Genomic DNA, 22,007 nt, shown 5'->3' with positions numbered 1-22,007 from the left:
ACTGACCAGACCTGACCCTGCTTAGCTTCAGCAGGGTGCTGGCCTCCTGTGCCTTCAGACCATAGCCTGGGACTTTTGCAAACTCATACGTGAGAATATTTGCTCTTACAGACTTCTTGTGAGGGCTAGATTTCTTCAGGTTATTCTACTGGAGCAGTGAAATAATTAAAAGATAACATGTGCAACAATAGGACAGGTCAGGAAATTATCAATGAACCAAGTGAATTGTAGTTGCTGACCGAGGTGACCAGTGCCCATTCAGCATTTCTAAGGGGTAGTTTTGATTTAAAGTTATAAGTCTTGGGTTAACCAGATGGATGCTGATCAATCCACTCAATCCCACCTTTTACATAGTAATATATGTCTATTAAGATCTGCTGAGGAAACCTTCCTGGTACTTCTCCTGCCCAGTGAGATCTGCAGTGTGAGTTGGCAGTCATCCGACATTGGCTCCTTTTTGCCAGCAGGTAAAGATGCACCTCTTTGCCCAGGTCTTTGGGGAAGGGTAAGATACATATATATGCCAGTAATGAAATTGGGGTGGGATGGGGACTGTTAGTGGAAATCTTGCCCAAATGATGCTTAGTTGCTTCTTCATTTATAGTAATCTTTTTTAAAAAAATGTTTATTTAGTTGTAAATTGATGGTATGTTTTGCTGCTATTTTACTGGGTCTGTTTTATAGGTTGTTGTATGGCTTTTATTGTAATGTATTATTCTATTCTGATTTTATGTTATGTTTCATGCCCTAAAAATTTTGTAAGTCGCTTGAAAACTCGTATGTGGCAAATAACTAATAAAATGAATAAATAATTTTTAAAAAGTAATAGTATTTTAATGTGAGAATTTACTGACCAGATCAATGACCATGGTGTCTTCGAATTCCTCATTCATGTCCTCTAACTGACCTCGTGAAGACATCATTACATCTTCAAAGATGGGCTCAGCATCATCCTCCATTAGACCCCGTCTTTTGAGGAGAGAGAAAGAATATGAACACAATGGTAATGAGATCACACATAACAATCCTTAGTCTTGCTTTATGATGTACTGGGTAGGTACTGAATAAAGTACAAGATAGGGAAGCCTGTTACTGATCTCATTCTTCCTTTCCACAAGGAGTTAAATTAGTGTCTGAGGAGCATGTTGCTACCCATAAATATTTTATACACACGTCAGCTTGAATTCTACATAGGAAAAAACACCTGCCCAACTTCTGAGAAATCTATTTCTTACAGCAAGTATTTGCATCCCTTGAATCTACAGATGGAGAATCATCACATGCTGTGAAGTTTTGGGGCTCGTTACTGCCTGGGACAGAGTTAATGGGCATGTGCAAATGTTTCATTTGTAATATCCATATGTTGTATCTCATTTTTTTTAAAAAAAACCTAGTTACACTAAAATGTAGACATTTGCTCAAATGTAAAGCACTAGCTCAACACAATTGGCCTATTGTAATGCTGTGCTTGAGCCTTTAGGCCCGCTCTTGGTCCTTTAATCCTGTCCAGCAAAATACAGCTTGCACTCCATTTCAGTTCCATAATTTTGGAACTCTAGCACCAATCACATGCAGACATCCTAAGATAAACCAACCTACAATATGGACTAAAGTTTGCAACAAAAGTCACATTAACCTAACTTTTAATCAGTGGTCATCACTGTTACTCAAGCATTTTACATAGTAGAGTTGTAGTGCTCAATGTCTCCTTTACCAATTCAAAGTTCAGTTAATATGAATACTGTGGCAAACTTTAGTCCACAACATAGCTTTGTTGTGTGCTGTCTGTCTTTCTAGAGCTGTTGAAAGCCAAGGAAACCAAGTAAAGTGCCTACAATTAATCAAATTCCATTCACTAACTGCTGAATTAGCCACCAAGTGTATCCTTGATTTATTTCAGTACGGGGGTTCTGAATACTTACACTGCATGTCTTACGCCACTTCTTCCTTTCATGTAGTTCATTCCTGTCCTGTCCTTTCGACTTAAGTCTTCTAATTTCTGTTGGCCCAGCCAAGATATCTGCATCTGAGGACTTAAGAGGTCAGTCAGTCAGTGGATAGATATTGGACATTTTTTATATTACCTTTAAGAATCACCGTGGGTGTACTGGAAAGTGTCAGATTAGGATTAGGGAGCTCTGAGCTCAATCTCCATTTATGAAACTACTGGATTATCTTGAACCAGTTACCATCTCTTAGACTAACCTACCTCCCCAGGCTCTTTTAAGGATAAAAAGGGAATGGGGAAGAAAACCACGTACGCCACTTTGATTTCCTTGGAGGAAGAGAAGGATGAAAATGTGGTAGCAAAGCAGAATAAAAATAAAATTGGGACAGGCTGATTTCACCATTTAAAAATAATTTCATAAATTCAAATTAAAAATTCAGAATGCCACCAATTGTGAAAGTTAATATAATCAATAAATATGCTTGAAATGTTAACTAGGTGCTATACAAAGATAAACTAAGAAAGTCCTGCTCTCAGGCTTACTATTAAAGGTTGCAGAACTTGTGGCCAGTAGAATCTCCCCATCTGGGCTACTGCTTTGCCCACCTATCCTGTGAAGAAATTAGGCTCCAACAGGAATCTCTTTTCAAGCCTAAATACCACACCCAGGGTTTACAAAAATCAATTTTTTAAAAAAAAAAATTAAATTATTTTTTTATTTATATTTTGTGCCTAAGGAAAATGCAATACTTTACCCTGATTGTTTGTGCCATGTGCTCCATTGTGTATTGTAAGTTCTTTTTTGTCTGAATCTTTTTTGTCATGTCTTTTAATAGGAAGGGGCAGTTTTGTTGCCAGTTATAATTTGGTGATATTTTTGAATTTTATTTATTTATTATTTGATTTATATCCCACCCTTCCTCCCAGCAGGAGCCCAGGGCAGCAAACAGAAACGCTAAAAACACTTTAAGACATCATAAAAAGACCTCAAAATACATTAAAACAAAACAACGCTAAAAACATTTTTTAAAAAAGCTTTCAAAACATATTAAAGAAAACATATTAAAAGCAATTCTAACACAGACACAGATCGGGACAGGTCTCAACCTGTTGAAAGAGGAAAGTCTTCAAAAGACAAAGAAAAGATAGCAGAGATGGCACCTGCCTAATATTTAAGGGGACGGAATTCCACAGGGTAGGTGCCACCACACTAATTAAAAAAATATATAGCATCAAGGCATCTCACTATCCTAGGATTTTGGTTGGTTTTAATTTAAAAACTTTAAATAACACTTTGGAGGCTGTCCACTAAACTCCATCTTGTCATATATTTTTTATTTTTTTCTATTTGAAAATGCAAGCATAGTATGAATACATTTGTATTTGTTTACTAGGGGCTTAGCTCACAGACTATAGTCACCAAAGCCCCCCTGTTCCCCACAGGGGTTGCCAGAGCCCCACCCACCAACCCCCCACAGGGGTTGCCAGAGCCCCACCCACCAACCCCCCACAGGGGTCACCAGAGCCCTGCTGCCCTATGGATCACTGAAGCTCCCCCTTTTGTAAGCATGATGCTTACAAAAATCTATATATCGGAAGAGACACTCTTTCATAAACCTAACATTTTGGTTTTGTTGGAATTTTCATTACAGCAGTATTTTAAGGAAGAATTTCCTTTTACTATAGAAGCATTTCATTGATACATACTTGTGTAAAAAATCTTGTTCAGATCCAGGTTCTGCCTCATGCTCCTGAATTTGCTCTCCAATTTGCCGAGTGTTCTCCCTCAATACCGTTGATGTGAGCTGTGGAGTCTGTAGAGCCCCTGGAGTTTGGATGCTGTCATTTCTATTCAGCCAGGAGCCTTCAAGATTCTCATCTGACAAAAGATAAATCTAGTTTTTTGTCACACTGAACAAATTAAGATTAATCTAGTATTTTTTTCAGGTTGAGTTCTAATGTAGGTAGCAACCCTTTATTTTATTTATTAAATTTCTATCCCACCTTTCCTCCCAGAAGGAGCCCAGGGTGGCAAACAACAACTTCTGTGCCATTAAGAAGACACAAGCTCTACATGAGAAATGTTTATTACATAACCTATTTTTCTTTACAGGTTTATTTTAAGTATCATACTTTCAGCATTCCTTTTTGTCATTTGTACATATTATAGGGGCTGTTGTCTCATGGTTTTTTGCTAAGGTGTGTTATGCTCTCATTTTTTAAACTTGGAAATGGTAAGTTAACCTGCATAGCAAGCGTATTGGTGGAGATATGAACTTCAAGAGTTTGCATTCCACATGTTTGAAACTTTCATACAACCTGCAAAATTTTGTGAGTTGTAACTAAAGTTGTGTGTGCATGTTTCACTTGTCCACCCCTTTAAATTGTACGTCAGGATGAGACAAGAAGTAGTAGTAGGGTTTGAGTAATATGGAAGCTCAACTGCATTGTCCTGGCTAATGTTGGGTGTGGAATCAAACACTGTATTTCTCTATTCTGTGAGGGTTTCTCTCTTTTCTGTTCAGTACGGTTTCTCTATAGTTAGCTTTCAGTCATCAAAATAGCTGTAGTTGTCAGTGCGGGGTCGAGGAGACTGCTCTGCCAGTTGATCTGGTGAGAGGGATGACTCCTCCCCTTGGAGAGGAGGCAAAACACTTTAGTGGACCCTGTCATCCCTTCAAGGAATGTCATTCATCATCCCCAGTAAACAGAAATTCACAGTAAGACACATTTCTCTTTTTATACACCACCATTGCTTCACCAATTTTGAAGCCTACCATTTGTGCCACATAATAATATGAGATTTAAACTTTCAAGTACAGAAAGACCAAAAAGTTCAGAAGAAATCAATACCGAATGACAATTACCTTGCTGCAAATATCTGAAAGGCCACCTCCATGTCTACACACCCTTGGCAGAGGGGGCTCTCTTAGTAGTTCAGCCACCCTCACAAGTATGAGGAAATAGTGGCCCAGCAGAGGGCTTTCTCTGTAGCAGCTCCTAAACTGTGGAACTCTCTGCCCACAGAAGTGTGTTTAGCATCTTCATCTGAAGACACACCTCTATATCCTGGTCTCTGACAATTATTTTATTTTGTGGAATCCACCTCTTATTTAATCTACATTGTTCTGTTTGGAACTGTTTTACTTATTTTTATAATTCTATGGTTATGTTGTTGTAACCTGAGACCTTATGGTGAAGGGCAAGTAAGAAATCTTATGCATAAATAAAATACAGTATCTGAAACTATATATGCAAAAAACACAGGAACCTTTTATCAAGTTATTTGCTTTACCCATACAATGTTAAAACACAACTTTTATATTTTACAGTCTCCAGGAAGGAAAGTGAAACTTTTCATTTGACTAATTTCTGTGAGAAGGCCTGGAAGCTTAAGCTTTTGCTTTTCCCACTTCTGCCTTAATAATGGGTTGGTGAAATTCTAACACTTATTTATTTATTTTTATTTATTTTAAAATATTTCTGTCCCGCCCTTCTACCCTATAAAGGCGGCTTACAAAAATAAAATAAAATAAAACACATACATAATAAAATTGTAAGCTTAACTACTTTGCTGATAAAAACTGGTCCAGTAAGAGATGTTATCCTCAAATCCTGAGCAATATTTGAACTGGATAAAGTCACAGAAAATTTTACATTTTTGTCTAGTGCAAATCTGGTCCAGAGCATAATGCATATTCTTCAAAGCCACACTTACCCTCAACCCTTTTCTTGTGAAGTGGAGGTCGGCCTTTCTTATTTCTCACTGAAGAAGCTTTGCTGCTGCTGCTTCCACTATTCACAGACATCCTATCATCCTCACCACCTGTAACTAATGAATTTCTGTAGGAAATTAGAGGAAGCCACACATCTTCCCTCCTTTCCATCATCTGTTCTGTCAGGAACTTCTCCAAGTAAGTGTGACTGGTGGTGGTGGGGAGAATAAGATGGACAAGGAGAAACAAGGATAAGATAGTGAATAAAATAGCTTCTGTAAATAAAATAGCTGCTGTATTTCTATTAGCCATCAGATGTTCTGCATGATCAGGGTCGTCTACATTCAGATGACAATTTACCCTTACTGTTTGGAGGGTTGCAAAGTGATACTTTATCTGCTATGTAATACACCCTTTTCTTATATACCATTTTTATTCCTCATGTCTAAAACAATGAAATCAAATAAACAGTAGTCACTAGAATGAAGAATGTCTGAGCATTGCTGAGAAGAGCCTGACTGGTTAAGTTCAGGAGAATGACATACGCCATGACCTAACACGTTAGTGGCACATTGCTATAATAGAAGGAACAAGCTATTGATTTAACCCTGGGGTATTCAATGTGGTGCCCATAGGCACCATGATGGCCCCTGCCTCCTCACTTGGTGCTTGCTGAGGACCCATACAGCACCTACTAATTTGTAAGAAGGCCTATATCTCTAGGCATTTTTCATTAGGTTCACGCTATGTAGGACAATGACCTCTTTGCAGATCCAAGAGCCAAAAAAGTCCATTGAAAAATACAGTAAGAATGGATACCAGTGGGGTAATCATACTTTATCTCTTATAGTCAGTCCCATGACCCTCTGAGATAGAGATGAAAATAAATTATCCATTCTCTTCTGACAGAGCGGGGAGTAATCTTGTGTACAAATCTCCCCTTTTCTCACTTTGCTGGCTTTTCAATTATAATGTTATCAGACTTGCGTGAAGAACTGTGGTTGTCGACTTCCAATGCTTGGTATCACTAGTGACATAGACTACTGGTCTATCCCTCTGAGGGCACATAATCCTGTTCTGTTTACCTCAGGGATGGGGGACTAGAGATCTTTTCTCTAGAGTTAATCAAATGAATGTTTAGGAGGTTCATGGGTTACCAGCAGCTGTGCCAATGCTAGATCGCTGAGGAAGGTCTTATGCACCAGCCTTCATTTTAAAAGTGCTCAGAATTCTTAAATAATGGACTGCAAGCCTTGTTTAACCTCTTACACCTTTAAGTTAAGGAAAGTATTATGCAAGCTAGTTACAGGCAATTCTCTATCTTTAAACAAACATGTTTGCTAAGTTACATACATTCTATAATTGGGAATTAAAGAATCGAGCACACACTGTGAAATAGACTCCCTTAACTACTGGGTTTCATTTCATTCACAATAGCTAGCATAAATTTTCTGGTTGTTGCAGCTGACAATATTTAATCTTTGTATGCAGATTTATAATCTGCAGACTTGGACTATGCAAGGTTATACAAGATAATGCTTCTTTTATTATTAAAAAATCAGTTTTTGCCCAGTGTCTTATTCCAGCCAAAACTGCTGTACAGGCATACCCCGCTTAACGTTGCTTCACTTAACGTAGCCTCACTATAATGTACATGTTCCATATGCCTGTATTTCTCCAGAAACGCAGCGCAGCAGCAGAGGCTTTAGTGCGTGGGGGTGGAAATAGATGCGATCGCGCCACTGCAAATCAGCTGAGAGGCGTGGCAGCGCAGCAGCAGAGGCTTTAGCGCAGGGCTTTGAGGCTCCGCATGAAGGAGAGGTAGAAAAAAGTTTTAAAAGGTAGTGCTTCACTTTAAGGACATTTTTGGTTTACGTACTCGTTCTGGTCCCATTGAGTACGTTAATGCGAGGTATTACTGTATAAGGAATAGATTTTTTCCTCCATATATATGTGAAGCCAAATTACTTTTTCATATTATTTAAACACACACACACAGAGCCAAATTACTATTTCATATTATTTACATGGTGTTCACAAATGTACTAAGCATACACAAAGGATAAAAATCTAGAAAATATGTGCAAATAATTTATCATAGAAAATTGATATAAAAGAGCAAGGATAGACTGTAAAGCAGAAGGATGAGCCTTCTTCTCTAGAGTCAGGGAATGTTATTTATTACCTGCCTACATTGCTAACGAGTGTGAAACAGGGTGCTAAGGGAACACAAACACCAATTGTGCATTCAGAATACCACTGTTTCCTCACTAGCAAAGAATTTGAACACCTGTGGATTCCAAACCCATTTACAGAAATTATCACTACTAGTACTTTCAAACAGAAGATAATTTTCAGTTTCCTGTATACAGACCAATAAGGTCTGCATACAATTAGTAAAATATTACTTACACTGTCTTTTTGTCCTGCCGCAGGAGTTTAGAAGAAAATTCACTAAGCACTTCCAAGAAAGCAAGGTTAGGAGGGGGATATTCCTGGCCTTTCTGATTCTGATATTTAAAAGCAAATTCTATGCCATCCCTGTAATAAGATTCAAAGGATTTATTTTATTTATTTACAATATGTATACTGCTCAATAACTGTTCTCTGGACAGCGAGCAACACAATTTAAAAGCTGTCATTTTTAAAACAACAACAACAACCAAACAGAAATAACCACAATAAAAAATTAAACTGTCAGCAGCCAATTATTGAAAAAGCAGTAGAAGATCTTAAGAATTTTAAATGCCTGGAAAAATAAAAAGTTTCACCTGGTGCTGAAAGTACTAAAATGTGGGTGTCAAGTGAGCCTCTCTGAGGAAGGCATTCCACAACCAGGACACCACTCCTGAAAAAGCCTCCTCCTGAGTAGCTCATTAGTGGGGGAATCTGGAGATCACATTAGGGTCAGTGTATATAGAGGAGGCAATCCTTCAGGTACCCTGTACCAAAGCTATTTGGGGCTTTAAAGGTTAATACCAACACTTTGAATTGGGCTGGGAAACAGTCTGACAGTCAGTACATATTGGTCAGTTCCTGTTAATAAATCTTGCTGCCTGGTTTTGGATCAGTTGAAGTTTTCAGATTCTTTTCAGACCAGTCCCATGTATAATGTATTGAGGTAATCCAGATGAGATGTCAGGGCACGATAGCTGGACATATTCTGTCCAGAAAAAGGCAGAGTTGGTTTATTAGCCAAAGCTGATAAAAGGCACTCTGTGCCACTGTGGCTACTTGAGCCTCCAAGTGACAATGCTGGGTATCATCTGTATACTGATGACACCTCTGTCCAAATCTCCAGGTCACTTCTAGTGGTTTTATGCAGATATTAAAGTGCATGGGAGAGTAAAAGTGAGCCCTGTGGAACCCATAGCATATGTACCAAAGGACAGATCAATGACCCCCTTCTGAAATAAAGTTGTCCAAGTAAGAGCGGACAACTACAACGCAGTACTGCCAACTCTCAACTTAATGTATCCAGAAGGATACTATGGTCACTGGTATTTTTGAGAGGTCTAACAGACTCAACAGGACTGTGCACCCCCCATCCCCCTCTCAACACAGATCATCCTACAGGATGATCAAGACAGTTTCCACTCCAATCCCAGGCCGAAAGCCCCATTGAAATGGATCTAGAAAATCAGTTTTATCCAAGAGTGACTAGAGCTGGCTGGCAATCACCTGCTGAAACATCTTCCTTGGGAAAGGGGTGTTAACAACCAGCCTATAATTGCTTATTTCTTTGGGTTCCAAGTTAGATTTCTTCAGGAGGGGCCCTACAGCTTTTTTAAAAAAACGTTGGTACTGGTACTTTCAAGGAGAATTTTACAATCTCCAGAATCCACCTGGGCTTTCCCTGCCTATTTGATGTAATCAACCATGAGGATCAAGGGTCAAGCTTGTCCTCAGGCTTTAATAACTGAAACTCATCCAGTAAAACAAGGCCAGGTGATGCTCTGGACACTTCCATAACTGGAACAGCAAGAATTGTGGAATCTAAGTCAAGGGGAATACAAAGGACGTTCCAAGTCTCTTGCAAACTTGTCACAATGTGCAACCGAATGTTCTACAATCTCTATTCCAAGGCCAGATTATAACTGGCCTCTAAACAGTTGGAAAAGATCTGCTGGATAACAATGGAAAGATGCAATGACGATGGAAAAGAAATCTTTCCTTGCCTCCAACACTGACACAGAACATACTTGATAATGAGCTCTAACCTGTGTTTTGTCAGACTTGGCATGGTTTTCCTCCATATACATTTAAGCAATCTCTCATCTTGCTTTTTTGCCCTTAGCTCAGGTGCATACCAGAGCTGTCCAGGCTCTGCTCTAAGCAAGAGAGCACTTGGGTGCAGTTGTGGCAACTGCCTGGGTCATCTCCGTATTCCAGCGCAACCAGGGTTCTGGCAGGAATGCGAGCCGTAACAGCTGGAAAATTTTCCAGAACTCCTTAGGTTTGGAGGGTGACCCAATTTAATAGGTCTTTCAAGCTGTCAGAGGAAGAATGCCACTGTAAATCTAAATATCAACAGGAAATGGTCTGACCATGATGAGGAGATAGATGTTATTTCCCTACTTTCAGATCACCAACCTCCTGTGCAGTGGAGAAAACCACATCAAGGTTATGTCCAGCTACATGTATTTTGTCAAAGACATGTTGGGACAGCCCCGTGGTTGCCATGGCAGCCACAAAGTCCTGAGCCACTCTGAATCTGACTGTCTCAGTATTAATATTAAGGTCTCCCAGAACAAATTATCCTGGAGGTCCTCAAAACCAAGTCTGAGACAGTCTCTGTCAATTGAGGCAGAGACTGATGGGCAGCAAGGTGGGTGGTGCATCCGCAGAAGTGCAATACTCCAGTTTGGTACTCAATCTGGCAGGAAGTGTAGAGAGGGAATTCTTACAGATTATAGCAATATATATTCCATATCCTCGATGAGCTAGACAAGCTCTTCAGTCAACAACTGTAAAGCATTAAGCTAATATAAAAGGATAATGCTCCAGCAACAGCATATTTCTCATAAGCATACACACCTAATTTGTAAGCAGAAAAAACAGTGAATTGCAATTCTTATTTGACAAAATGACTTGATTCTACGTTAAAAAACCCTCTCACACATATTGTCTTTAAATGAATTCCTTGCCACTCACTTGTGTAACGTGGCTACAGCCTCTCTCGTCTTGATCTGGTCCAGGCCAAATGTAAGAGCAAACCTTCGGGCCAACTCCTTAATACCACTGACATGGGCAGATGTCCTATCCAAGTTTGGACCTTGTTCTTGAACAAGCTCATTAAACAGCTAAAGAAAGAACAAAATGATTAAACCATAAACACAAAAGAATTTCAAATGGAAATCTGCAGTGGATACACTGGGTAGAATTCTATTAACTCGTTCCATCAGCACAAGGATTTCTACTTGTGCAATGGGACTTACCCCCCTCACTTCCCCTGTGCATCCCACATCCTCCTCAAATCCGTTTCAGAGGGTTGGGGGAACACCTAGAATTTAGGGGGTGCACGGGAGGAAGAGAGGGGGAGAACATTCTATTGCGCAAGCAGAAATCCTTGTGCTCAAAGAATGAATGCCCCGGTGCTAGGTCAGATTCCACCCACTGGTGTCAGCTGCCATGTAATAAATATTTGGGGATTAAATTAATTTGTTTCAACACTGTGAACCAATGACAAAATATCCATTAAGACTTAATTACGGGATGTGGTCAACAGCAAGAAAAGCAAAAAATTTACTTATCATGAATTGCTGTTTTCAGACTGGAGTGGAGGACTCTCTCTTGACAGGGATGATCCTCCCTGTGGGAGTAATAGCCAGGGTCCTTACCATTCTTCTGCTTCCTCTTCAGGGGGAGGACTTATCCCTCTCACAAGACCAACTGGCAGAGCAAGAACAGCTCCTCAAACCCCACAGACCACCACATACAAACTACCCCAAACAGACAACAGAAAACAACCCAAGAAAAAACACTGAAAACAATTAGGCCAAAACAAGACTCTGTACCAGTCCAGCAACATCCCACCTCAATGGTAAACAGCACAGCACCTACCAAGCTGAGAAAGTGAAAGGTGAGGCAAGTGTCCTCCACTAGTCTGCAAACAGCAATTCATGGTAAGTAAAATTTCTGCCGGACAGGAGTTAAGAACACTTGACAAGAATGTAACAGGGTAGTCCACTCAAGGGCAGGCTTCTTCTGCAACATAGTTTAACTGGGGACAACCTGAGTGCCGCAAAACTCCCTCTGGAGGCTGCTATCTAAAGCCTTGCAGGGTGCCCCAGTAGCCTCTCTCAGCCACCTAGCAATCAAAGATGTGGAAACATTCTTGCCAGCTGATGGCCTGAACAGGATACCAACAGGATTTGCTGGGTTCTGTCTGAGGGCCCATCCATCTCTAACCTGGTCTCCTGCTGGGAGGAAGGCCAGGATATAAATCAAATAATAAATAAATAAATCCGCAAAAACCGCAGTTTCCGTATTTGGTTGGTGGCTCGAGATCCATACATGTCCTTTTTGTGGTCAGATTGTGAAAACTTGCTTTTGTACTTCTTTACTCAGCGCATAGTTAAACTATGGAATTTGCTCCCACAAGATGCAGTAATGGCCACCAGCTTGGATGGCTTTAAAAGAAGATTAGACAAATTCATGGAGAACAGGGCTATCAATGGCTACTAGCCATGATGGCTGTGCTGTACCACCCTAGTCAGAGGCAGCATGCTTCTGAAAACCAGGAGGAGAGAGTGTTCTTGCACTCAGATCCTGCTTGCGGGCTTCCCACTGGAACTGTGGAACAGGATGCTGGACTAGATGGGCCACTGGCCTGATCCAGCAGGCTCTTCTTATGTTCTTATGTTTTGGTGTAAATTGCTTCAGCAATGCTTTAGCATTGGCCACTCCCCTAAGTCCACCCCTTTTTAGTGATTGGTCCATAACAGTCGTTTACTTTTTGCACGCTTTTTCACAAGAGCACAGAAACATATCTTTTTTTTAATTCCCATGCATGCGCACGTTTGTGGATGTGGTATCGGGTGGGAAGGAGACAAGGGGCTTGCCATATGACGGAGGAATGCCCATGGACCGCCTACAGCAGGATATACTACAGGAAAGACTATGGCATTGTGTCTGAGTGCACGGACGTTAATGCGATTATTGGTTTAGGAAAGCATATTGGTTTTTTGGTGGTATTTCTAATGCGGATTTGTGACCGTGAAAATCCGTACTAGCTTGTAATGTCAAATGGATGACGGTGAATTAATGAGGTCACTGCAGATTATACAGTCATATGGATGGGCCCTAAGTAGAACTGCAGGGTGCAACAGATACAGTGCCTTGCAAAAGTAGTCAGACCCCTGGCCAACGCTATCATATTACTGAATTACAAATAGTACATTGTAATTTCGTTCTATATGATATTTTATTTTGAAACATTGAAACTCAAAATCAATAATTCTAAGGTGACATTGGTTTTATGTTGGGAAATGTAAGTATTCAACCCCCACACATTAATATTTGGTAGAGCCACCTTTTGCTACAATAACAGCTTTAAGTCTTTTGGGGAAGGTATGTACCAGTTTTGCACAAAGTGTCGGAGGAATTTTGGCCCGTTCTTCTTGGCAGATTCGCTCCAGGTTGTTCAGGATGGTTGGATATCGCTTGTGGACCGCAATTTTCAAAGAGCACCACAGATTCTCAATGAGATTGAGATCAGGACTTTGATTGGGCCACTGTAGGACATTCTCTTTTTTGTTCTTCAGCCAGTCCAATGTTGCTCTAGCCTTGTGCTTGGGATCATTGTCCTGCTGGAAAGTGAATTCCTCCCAAGCTTCAGTCTTTTAGCGGACTGAAGCAGGTTCTCTTGCAGTATTTCCCTATATTTGGCTCCATCCATTCTTCCTTCAATTTTAACAAGATGCCCAGTCCCTGTTGATGAGAAGCATCCCCACAGCATGATGCTGCCACCACCATACTTCACTGTAGAGATGGTGTGTCTTGAGGCATGGGCAGTGTTAGGTTTGTGCCACACATAGTGATTTGAGTTTTGGCCAAAAAGTTCTATCTTGGTCTCATCTGACCATAAAACCTTTTCCCACATTGCAGCTGGGGCACTCTCATGCTTTCTGGCAAACTCCAGACGTGCTTTCAGATGGTACTTTTTGAGTAACGGGTTCTTTCTTGCCACCCTCCCATACAGGCCAGCATTATGCAGAGCTCTTAATATGGCTGACTGGTGCACCATTACTCCACTCCCAGCCACTGAACTCTGTAGCTCCTTCAGAATGATTGTTGGCCTCTCTGTGGCTTCTCTCACAAGTCTCCTTCTTGACTGAGCGCTGAGTTTTGAGGGACAGCCTTTTCTTGGCAATGCCTGGGTAGTGTGATGCAGCTTCCGCTTCCTGATTATTGATCCAACTGTGCTCACTGGGATATCCAAACACTTGGCTATTATTTTGTACCCTTTTCCTAATCTATGCATTTGTATTACATTATTTCTCATTTCTGTAGAATGCTCTTTGGTCTTCATTTTCCTTCAGATCCATAGCCTGACCCATGATCCTTCAACAGTGGGTTTTTTATTCTGACAATGTGACAGCAACTTTAATGGTTCACAGGTGGAGGCCAATGGTAAGGTAATTGTGTCCTAGACAGGGCAATTTCTTTCATCTGTGTAAACTGGGAGCTTTCACAGCACAGGGGTTGAATACTTGTGCAAGCAACATGTTTTAGTATTTTATGTTTCTTATAAACATTTCCCAACATAAACCAATGTCACCTTACAATAATCTATTTTGAGTTTCAGTGTTTCAAAATAAAATATCATATAGAACAAAATTACAATGTTCCATTGGTCATTCAGCAGTATGAGAGCATTGGTCAGGAGTCTGATTACTTTTGCAAGGCACTGTAACTAGGATGTGCCATTTCCTTTCCTGCGAACAGGAGGGGTTGGGAGAGAACAAAGGCAATACCACCTCCTGGGAAAAGTGAATCACTGAATTGACCTTTGGGATGAAGGAGAGATCAGGCTGTAGCACCACCTTATCAGAGTGAAAAAACACGCAGTTGAGGATGAGAGGACAGGGCACCCAGCTCTGATATGTGTCTGGCCGAGATGATAGCCACCAGAAACAGTTTTGAAGGTCTACAGCTCAAGGGGGCATGTTGCCTTGGGTTTAAATGGTAGACCCATAAAAGAAGTGATGACCCAACTGAGCTCCCAATTAGGGAACGTGTGGCAACTTCACCCCTTAATGACACATTTGTATAAAGTATGTAAAGAAAGCACTGGATCCCCAAGACTGGTGAGAATGCTGCTGAGCCACTGCCTGGCGTTTGATGGTGCTACAGCTCAAGCTTCCCTCCATCCCGGGTTGGAAAAGCCAAGCACATCTTTAACATCCTGGGAAGTAGGGCCCACCCCCGGCATGACGCACCAAGAGAGAAACACATGCTGTGTCGTTGAGCACACCCCATTGGTAGATGCCCAATGGGAGGAGAGCAGGTTATAAAATATGCTGCCAGAGAAACTCAGCTACATCAGCCAGCCCGTTTTGGCCTTCAGGCTATCAGCTGGAAGAGGTCTGGCCAAGGATACACCACTGGCCCTGCCAAAGCAGCCCCCCCCTCGGAATTCTCCATGGCTCTTGCACAGGCAGGTTGAGCAGGTCCAGAAACCAGAGATGCCACAGCCAATAAGGTGTTATTAGAATCACTTCTGTCCTGAACTGGCACACCTTCTGCAGTGAGAAGAAAGAGAACGTGTAGAGGAACCCTCTTGGGTCAGGATGCCTCCAGTGCATCCGTCCCACATGTGTTGCACAGGGAGGTGAATGCTGCCACCTGTGCATTTTCTGCAGTGACAAACAGATCCATCACCGGGTGGCCCAGCCAGTCTGCCATATGGGCAAAGACCTGAAGGTGCAGCTGCCACTCTGATTCCCTGATGGGAGGTCCTGCTGAGCTAGTCTGCCAACAGGTTGTCCATCCTGGCCAGATGTCCAGCCAAAGGGACAGGAGGTATCACTCTGCCTAATGCAGAAGACTGCCGGGCAGATGCCATGGAGTCAGCCTCCATCGCAGCTCCCTTCCCGGACGTCTGGGAGAGCAACCTCCAATTTCATTATATGTTCCATTATATAGTCCTGGAAGGGTAGGAGAAGCTGCTGAAGGAATGGAGAATGGTACGAAGCCCAAGGGACCAGATCATGACAGGACATCATCATCCCTTGCAGCTATCCCAATGTCATGAGGTCCAGTCACTGCGATACAACTGCCTATTTGACTAGTTGTGACTTCTTCTGAACCTGTTCTGGAATCAGATACATCTGAAACTAATTCGTGTCCAGAAGCACCCCGAAGTGGGTTAGGGACTGACTGAGAGTCAGGGAGCTCTTCTTTAGATTTATTACAAAATCCAGATGCTGTAGGCACCGAAGGGTTACCTACGTATCCTGGAGACACCTCTCCTGGGAGAGAAGCCAGACCAGAATGTTGGCCAGACAGAGATGAAGACAGATCCCTCTGGCGTGCAGATGGACTACCAAAGCAACCAGCACCTAGGTGAACACACTTGGGACTAAATATAGGTCAAATAGAAGGGCCCAATACTGGAAGTGGGCTTTGTTATATGAGAACCAAAGGAATTTGAGGTGACTTGCTTGAACTGGAATGTGCAGATATGCCTTAAAGAGGTTGATGAAGATCATCCATTCCCCCCTTCACAGTGCCGCTACAACTGAACAGAGAGTTTCCACCTTGAACCTCTTTTTGACCACACTGTTGTTGAGCCACTGGAGATCAAAGATGGCCCTGATGTCATCTTTTTTCTTGGGCATGAAGTAAAACATAGAATAAATCCCACTTGTTGGCTGGCATTGATCTAGAGGAAAACTGGAGATATCCTTGAGGGGTTCAGGGACATCTTCTCTGGACCCCAATTCCTCTGTTCCCATATAAGCCACCCATGCAAAAAGGGAGGAAGTTGCTGCAGCCCCAAAGGCCACAGCATCCACCTCAAAACTGCACTAAAGGGCCCCCTAGATGCTTTTGTCGCAGGGGTCTTTCGGGCCACCTCCCCACTTCAAGGGAATGACAGTGTTAGATGCCAAAGTGGAATGGCATCGTGGCTGGCCTGGTGGCAGCAGAAGGAAAATTCTTCTTGGCCCCTAGAGCTGAAGCCTTGGTGTTGATGAACTGTCATCCGGGAGCTGCAGTACTCTGTGTATCTTTGCCAAAAGTAGGGAAAAAACCCTCCAGAGGAAAAAAGATATTTCTGTGAGGTGATCACCTCCAGCTTCTCATCATAGAGAGTGCTCCCCTCCCCCTCCCTGAGTTAATACTCTAACTATGAGGGAGCCTCCCCACTTCTGGTAAGGTCCATCATCTGCCAGGTAGCATGCTGGACCTCCAGATCCTTGATCCTTTTCCCAGGGAGGGGGGAGAATGAGAGGATAAGGCAGAAGATGAAGATGACAACGAAGAGGAGGATCCTCCCTGACTCACCCTTGGAGACAGAATCATGAGACCTCAGATCTGTGCTTCTTGTGTTTTTTACTAGAAGAGGCATGTCCACTCTCAATAACCACGTGGGCATGTCCACTCTCAATAACCACAGACCTCAGAAGGATGGCTTCCCTCAGTTCCTGAGATACACAAATATGTAGCCAGGAGAAAAACCTGGGGAACTCCCCTACAGGGGGAAGCATCCCCTGTTGACCACCAGGAGCCAAAGTCCCTGTGGTCCTCAGCAGGCAAGGAGGATCTGGAGACAACTGAAGCACTGTCTCAGACCAGAGGCTAGGGACCCATTAGAATCTGACATGTCTCTCCCCTCTTTCCCCGGGTAGAAAGCCAGGGGATTTGATGCCCGCATACAACTGAGCAAAAGACCAGGAACAAAAGAATATAAAATGTGCTCTGTGCCATACCTTATAGAAAAACCTGGTCAGAAGAGGCATATAGAATGTCACCCTGGAGCATGGCACTCACAAGGGGTGAATGAAAGCAGGCAGCCACTTAAAAAAGGGGAAGGGAAGCAGAACTTCTGCATAGTGAGAAGGCTCGCCAATCCCAGCAGGGATTAAAAAAACTGTGCAGGGCAGTCAAAGGGGCACTCTTACTTATCAGCCTCTTGGCAGGAACCACTCCTATTTTACAAGCATCTCTCCAGGCCCATAGGCCAACCCGCCTGCCAGATCTATTGGGGGACTGCCTGCTGCTGCCAGGAACATCTACTGCCCCTGGGGGGGACACAAAATACCACTGCACACTACCCCTCAATACTGCACGCTAAAAGCTTGTTCCCCCGACACCCCAAATAAGTCCAGCATACACCCAGAAAAGACAAAATGGCACTTCCACCAAAAATCTTGTGCCTTGCCGCCTCCAGGGCCTGATCCAGGATGGCCAAAAATAATGGGCCTAACCACTCAAAATGATGTTTCCACTGAAAAGTCCGAATAAAGAGCTCCAGCAAGAGAGAGGGCAAGCGTCCACCCCCACCTCCTATCTCAGCAGGGTCCCAGCAGCAGCCTTTGAAACAAAAAAGGGATCTCTTCCCTCCCAAAATTGACACCCACTCCCCCTCCTTCTCCAAACCCAGACAATTGATTAGGGAAAGGAAAATGGAGGTCAGGCAATCTTAGTAAAGAGCACACACCTACACACACAGCAATACACAGGAGAGGAGGACTCACTACACCATTAGTCAGCAAGAACAGAATGGAAAGGCTGCAGAGCAAGCCAGACGCATGTCCTGCCTAACCCACATTCAGGGTCAGTTTGTGAAAGGGATGACTCCTCCCCCTGGAGAGGAGGCAGAAGATTGGTAAGGACCCTGCCTGTCACTCCCAGAGGAAGGATCATCCCTATCAACGGAGTGTCCTCCACTTCAGTATGGCAAATGTGGCAGCTAAAAAAAAAAAAGATTGCCACTTCTTCCAGAGCTCTAATGGCCAGTCCAACTCAGAACGGTTTCATAAGTTACAATCTTCTCTGAACAGAGATTAACACAATTTTAAACTTTTTAACTTTTTTTTTGTATTGTTTAGCTATTTTGTTGTTTGCCATCCTGAGCAACTTTGGGAGAAAGGACAGGATAGAAACGTAATTAATAAATACAATAAAATGCTGATACTGGCTTCCACCAATGTTCAGTGAAGGGGCTCAGAGTTCCCCTGCCCTACCCCTCTCTCCTGCAGGAAAGGGAAGTGGGGAGAATGCCTCCCCCCAGCTTTTCTTCCAACTTTGGCCACCTCTGCATCTTCAAAGTTGGAAGGAACGCTTTTTGTTCATCTCGCTTCCCAGAGGATGGTACAAAGCTTGCCATAACAAACATAATTGTTGAAGGCTAATGTTGAAATACTGCATACTGTAAAGTAAGTGGCATGGTATGGATCATTTTCCTGCCCTAAGTATATTGATACAGGCTGCTGATACATATAGCTCGTTTGCAACTTCCTTCCTACTTCACAGAGATGAATCTGTAATTAAGAAACTAATGTATGAAGTAGCCATCAGCATGACCACAGAAGACACCTTGTTTTTGCTTAAAAATTCTCTAGTAATAAAGAAATCTTCTCCTCCTTGGGGGCAGTCAGACTTGCGCACTCGAGCTGATCGCGCCCGAGGAGGGGAAGATCTGATCTTCTCCTCCTCTCGTGCGATCAGCAGGTTAGGTTCCAGATCCCCGGGGTACAACTGATCCACTTTTCAGCAGTTTTTGCTTTCTGGTGAGAGTCTGGGACCTAACCTGTATGAGTGGGGCCCTACTGTACTCAAAAAGTACCATCTGAAAGCACGTCTGGAGTTTGCCAGAAAGTATGAGAGTGCCCCAGCTGCAATGTGGGAAAAGGTTTTGTGGTCAGATGAGACCAAAATAGAACTTTTTGGCCAAAACTCAAATCATTATGTGTGGCACAAACCTAACAATGCCCATGCCTTGACACACCATCCCTACATTGAAGTATGGTGGTGGCAGCATCATGCTGTGGGGATGCTTCTCATCAGCAGACCTTGGCATCTTGTTAAAATTGAAGGAATAATAGATGGAGCCAAATATAGGGAAATACTGCAAGAGAACCTGCTTCAGTCTGCTAAAAGACTGAAACTTGGGAGGAAATTCACTTTTCAGCAGAACAGTGATCCCAAGCACAAGGCTAAAGCAACATTGGACTGGCTGAAGAACAAAAAAGAGAATGTCCTACAGCGGCCCAGTCAAAGTCCTGATCTCAATCTCATTGAGAATCTGTGGTGCTCTTTGAAAATTGCGGTCCACAAGCGATGTCCAACCAACCTAAACGACCTGGAGCGAATCTGACAATAAGAATGGGCCAAAATTCCTCCGACACTGTGTGCCAATCTGGTATATGAAAAATGAAATGAAATTGACTGCCTTCAAGTTGACCTACCCCAAAAGACTTAAAGCTGTTATCGTAGCAAAATGTGGCTCTACCAAATATTGTGTGGGGGTTGGGTATGTATACAAGCAACATGTTTCAGTTTATGTTTTTTACAAACATTTCCCAACATAAAACCAATGTCACCTTTCAATAATTGATTTTGAGTTTCAGTGTTTCAAAATGAAATATCATATAGAACAAAATTACAATGTTCCATTTATAATTCAGTAATATGACAGCACTGGGAAGGGGTCTGAGTACTTTTGCAATGCACTGTATGCGTAAGGTGTGGTCTGAGAATTGAAAGGATGTATAATGCTCTTACCTGCTGCAAACTGAGGATGAGGGTTTTTGCACACTGGATTTTATCAATTTGCCTTGTTTTACTCAATGTCTCCTTAATGATATCCCCATAGTCATTATAGTACTAGAAGGAGGAGAAAAACACTTTTAGTTCCAACATCTAACTTTTTATCATGACAAACTTAAAAACAAAACCACCACCCTCATTTGGAGTTTTATATACTCTTTTCTCCTATTCTATGTTCCCCACAGTTGACAAACCTTTGGAGTAGATTTGGGGTGTCTGGGGAGCTGCAGTGGGGAGGATAGGACCGCGAAGTCCCGACCTGTGACATTGGATGTTGCCTAGAGCAGCCTTTGCCAACCTTTGCGTCCCCAGGTGCTGTTGGACCACAACTCCAATCAGCCCCAACCAGCATGGCTAATGCTCAGGTCAAAAAAGGATACTGCAGAGCTGAAAAAGGTTCAGTAAAGGGCAATCAAAATGATCACGGGGATAGAGCGACTCCCCTATGAGGAAAGGTTGTAGCATTTGGGGCTTTTTAATTTAGAGAAGAGGCAAGTAAGAGGTGACATAAGTGTATACAATCATGCATGGCATGGAGAAAGTGGACGGAGAAAAGTTTTTTCTCTCCCTCTCTCATAACACTAGAATGCGTGGACAGCCAATGAAGGTGAATGAACATTTAGCACAGGCAAAAGAAAGTACTTCTTCAGACAGGACATAGTTAAACTATGGAATTTACTCCCACAAGAGGCAGTTATGGTCACCAACCTGGATGGCTTTCAAAGAGAATTAGGCAAATTCATGGATGGCAGGGCTATCAATGGCTACTAGCCATGATGTCTATGCTCTGCCTCCGAAGTCAGAGGCAGTGTGCTTCCAAATACCAGTTGCTGGAAACCACAGGAGGGGAGAGTGCTCTTTTCACTCAGGTCCTGCTTGTGGGCTTCCCATGGGCATCTGGTTTACCACTGTGAGAACAGAATGTTGGACCAGATGGGCCATTGGCCTGATCGAGCAGGCTCTTCTTCATTAGTATTATTACTAGAAAACTTGTAGGATTCAATGATAGGTAGACAAGGTACTCAATACCATCCAATGAGAGAAGGCATAATCATGTGCCGGAAGTTATGCATTTTAAGGTACCATTCTGACATTACTATGAGAAATGAAAAAATGATGGAACCATACCTTCATATAATGTTTGAAGATATCAGCTGCTGCATGCATGTCTACAATATCATAAATTATAAGCTTGCTAAAGGCAGCCAAAAGATTTCTTCTCTTGTGTAAAGCTTCAATTTTATTAGCTTCATCCTCTTCATCTCCCTCTAAACAGTAAAGAAAGTATTTGTTGCCTTTTAAGTTGACGCTGAATGTTAGTAAATTTATTCAACTGGCACACCATATGATCTCCTAAAATATGACTGGTTTAATTGGGACCACAGTCAGAAAGCAATCTGGTGATGACATACACTGATAAAACAAATTTTGAACATTGGTAACAGTTTGAACTTTGAAATCTGTGCTCTCATTGCAACTAAATAACAAATTCAACATTTTCACTGAACTAGTGGCTGCATTTGCACACCATAATAAACCATGGTTTAGTGAAATGTGCCTGAGTA

The 22,007-nt window shown here is 42.3% G+C and overlaps 1 protein-coding gene across 2 annotated transcripts in view; it reads right to left on the bottom strand.

The window, feature by feature from the left end:
• The window catches only part of STAG1 (STAG1 cohesin complex component), a 261,776-nt gene that overhangs the window by 10,839 nt on the left and 228,930 nt on the right, over window positions 1–22,007 (bottom strand). For both annotated transcript variants that reach the window (XM_061636505.1, XM_061636504.1), the window contains 8 exons: window positions 21,571–21,710; window positions 20,398–20,499; window positions 10,819–10,967; window positions 8,077–8,205; window positions 5,667–5,872; window positions 3,656–3,827; window positions 1,923–2,033; window positions 855–969 (listed from right to left, as the gene is read on the bottom strand). In XM_061636505.1, coding sequence (XP_061492489.1) covers window positions 855–969; window positions 1,923–2,033; window positions 3,656–3,827; window positions 5,667–5,872; window positions 8,077–8,205; window positions 10,819–10,967; window positions 20,398–20,499; window positions 21,571–21,710 — 1,124 coding nt within the window. The remainder of the gene's footprint in view (window positions 1–854; window positions 970–1,922; window positions 2,034–3,655; window positions 3,828–5,666; window positions 5,873–8,076; window positions 8,206–10,818; window positions 10,968–20,397; window positions 20,500–21,570; window positions 21,711–22,007) is intronic.

Source organism: Rhineura floridana, chromosome 7, assembly GCF_030035675.1.
Source record: "Rhineura floridana isolate rRhiFlo1 chromosome 7, rRhiFlo1.hap2, whole genome shotgun sequence".
Lineage (NCBI taxonomy): Eukaryota > Metazoa > Chordata > Lepidosauria > Squamata > Rhineuridae > Rhineura > Rhineura floridana.
The sequence above is the reverse complement of the archived record's forward strand: the minus strand, read 5'-3'. Positions and strand labels throughout refer to the sequence as shown.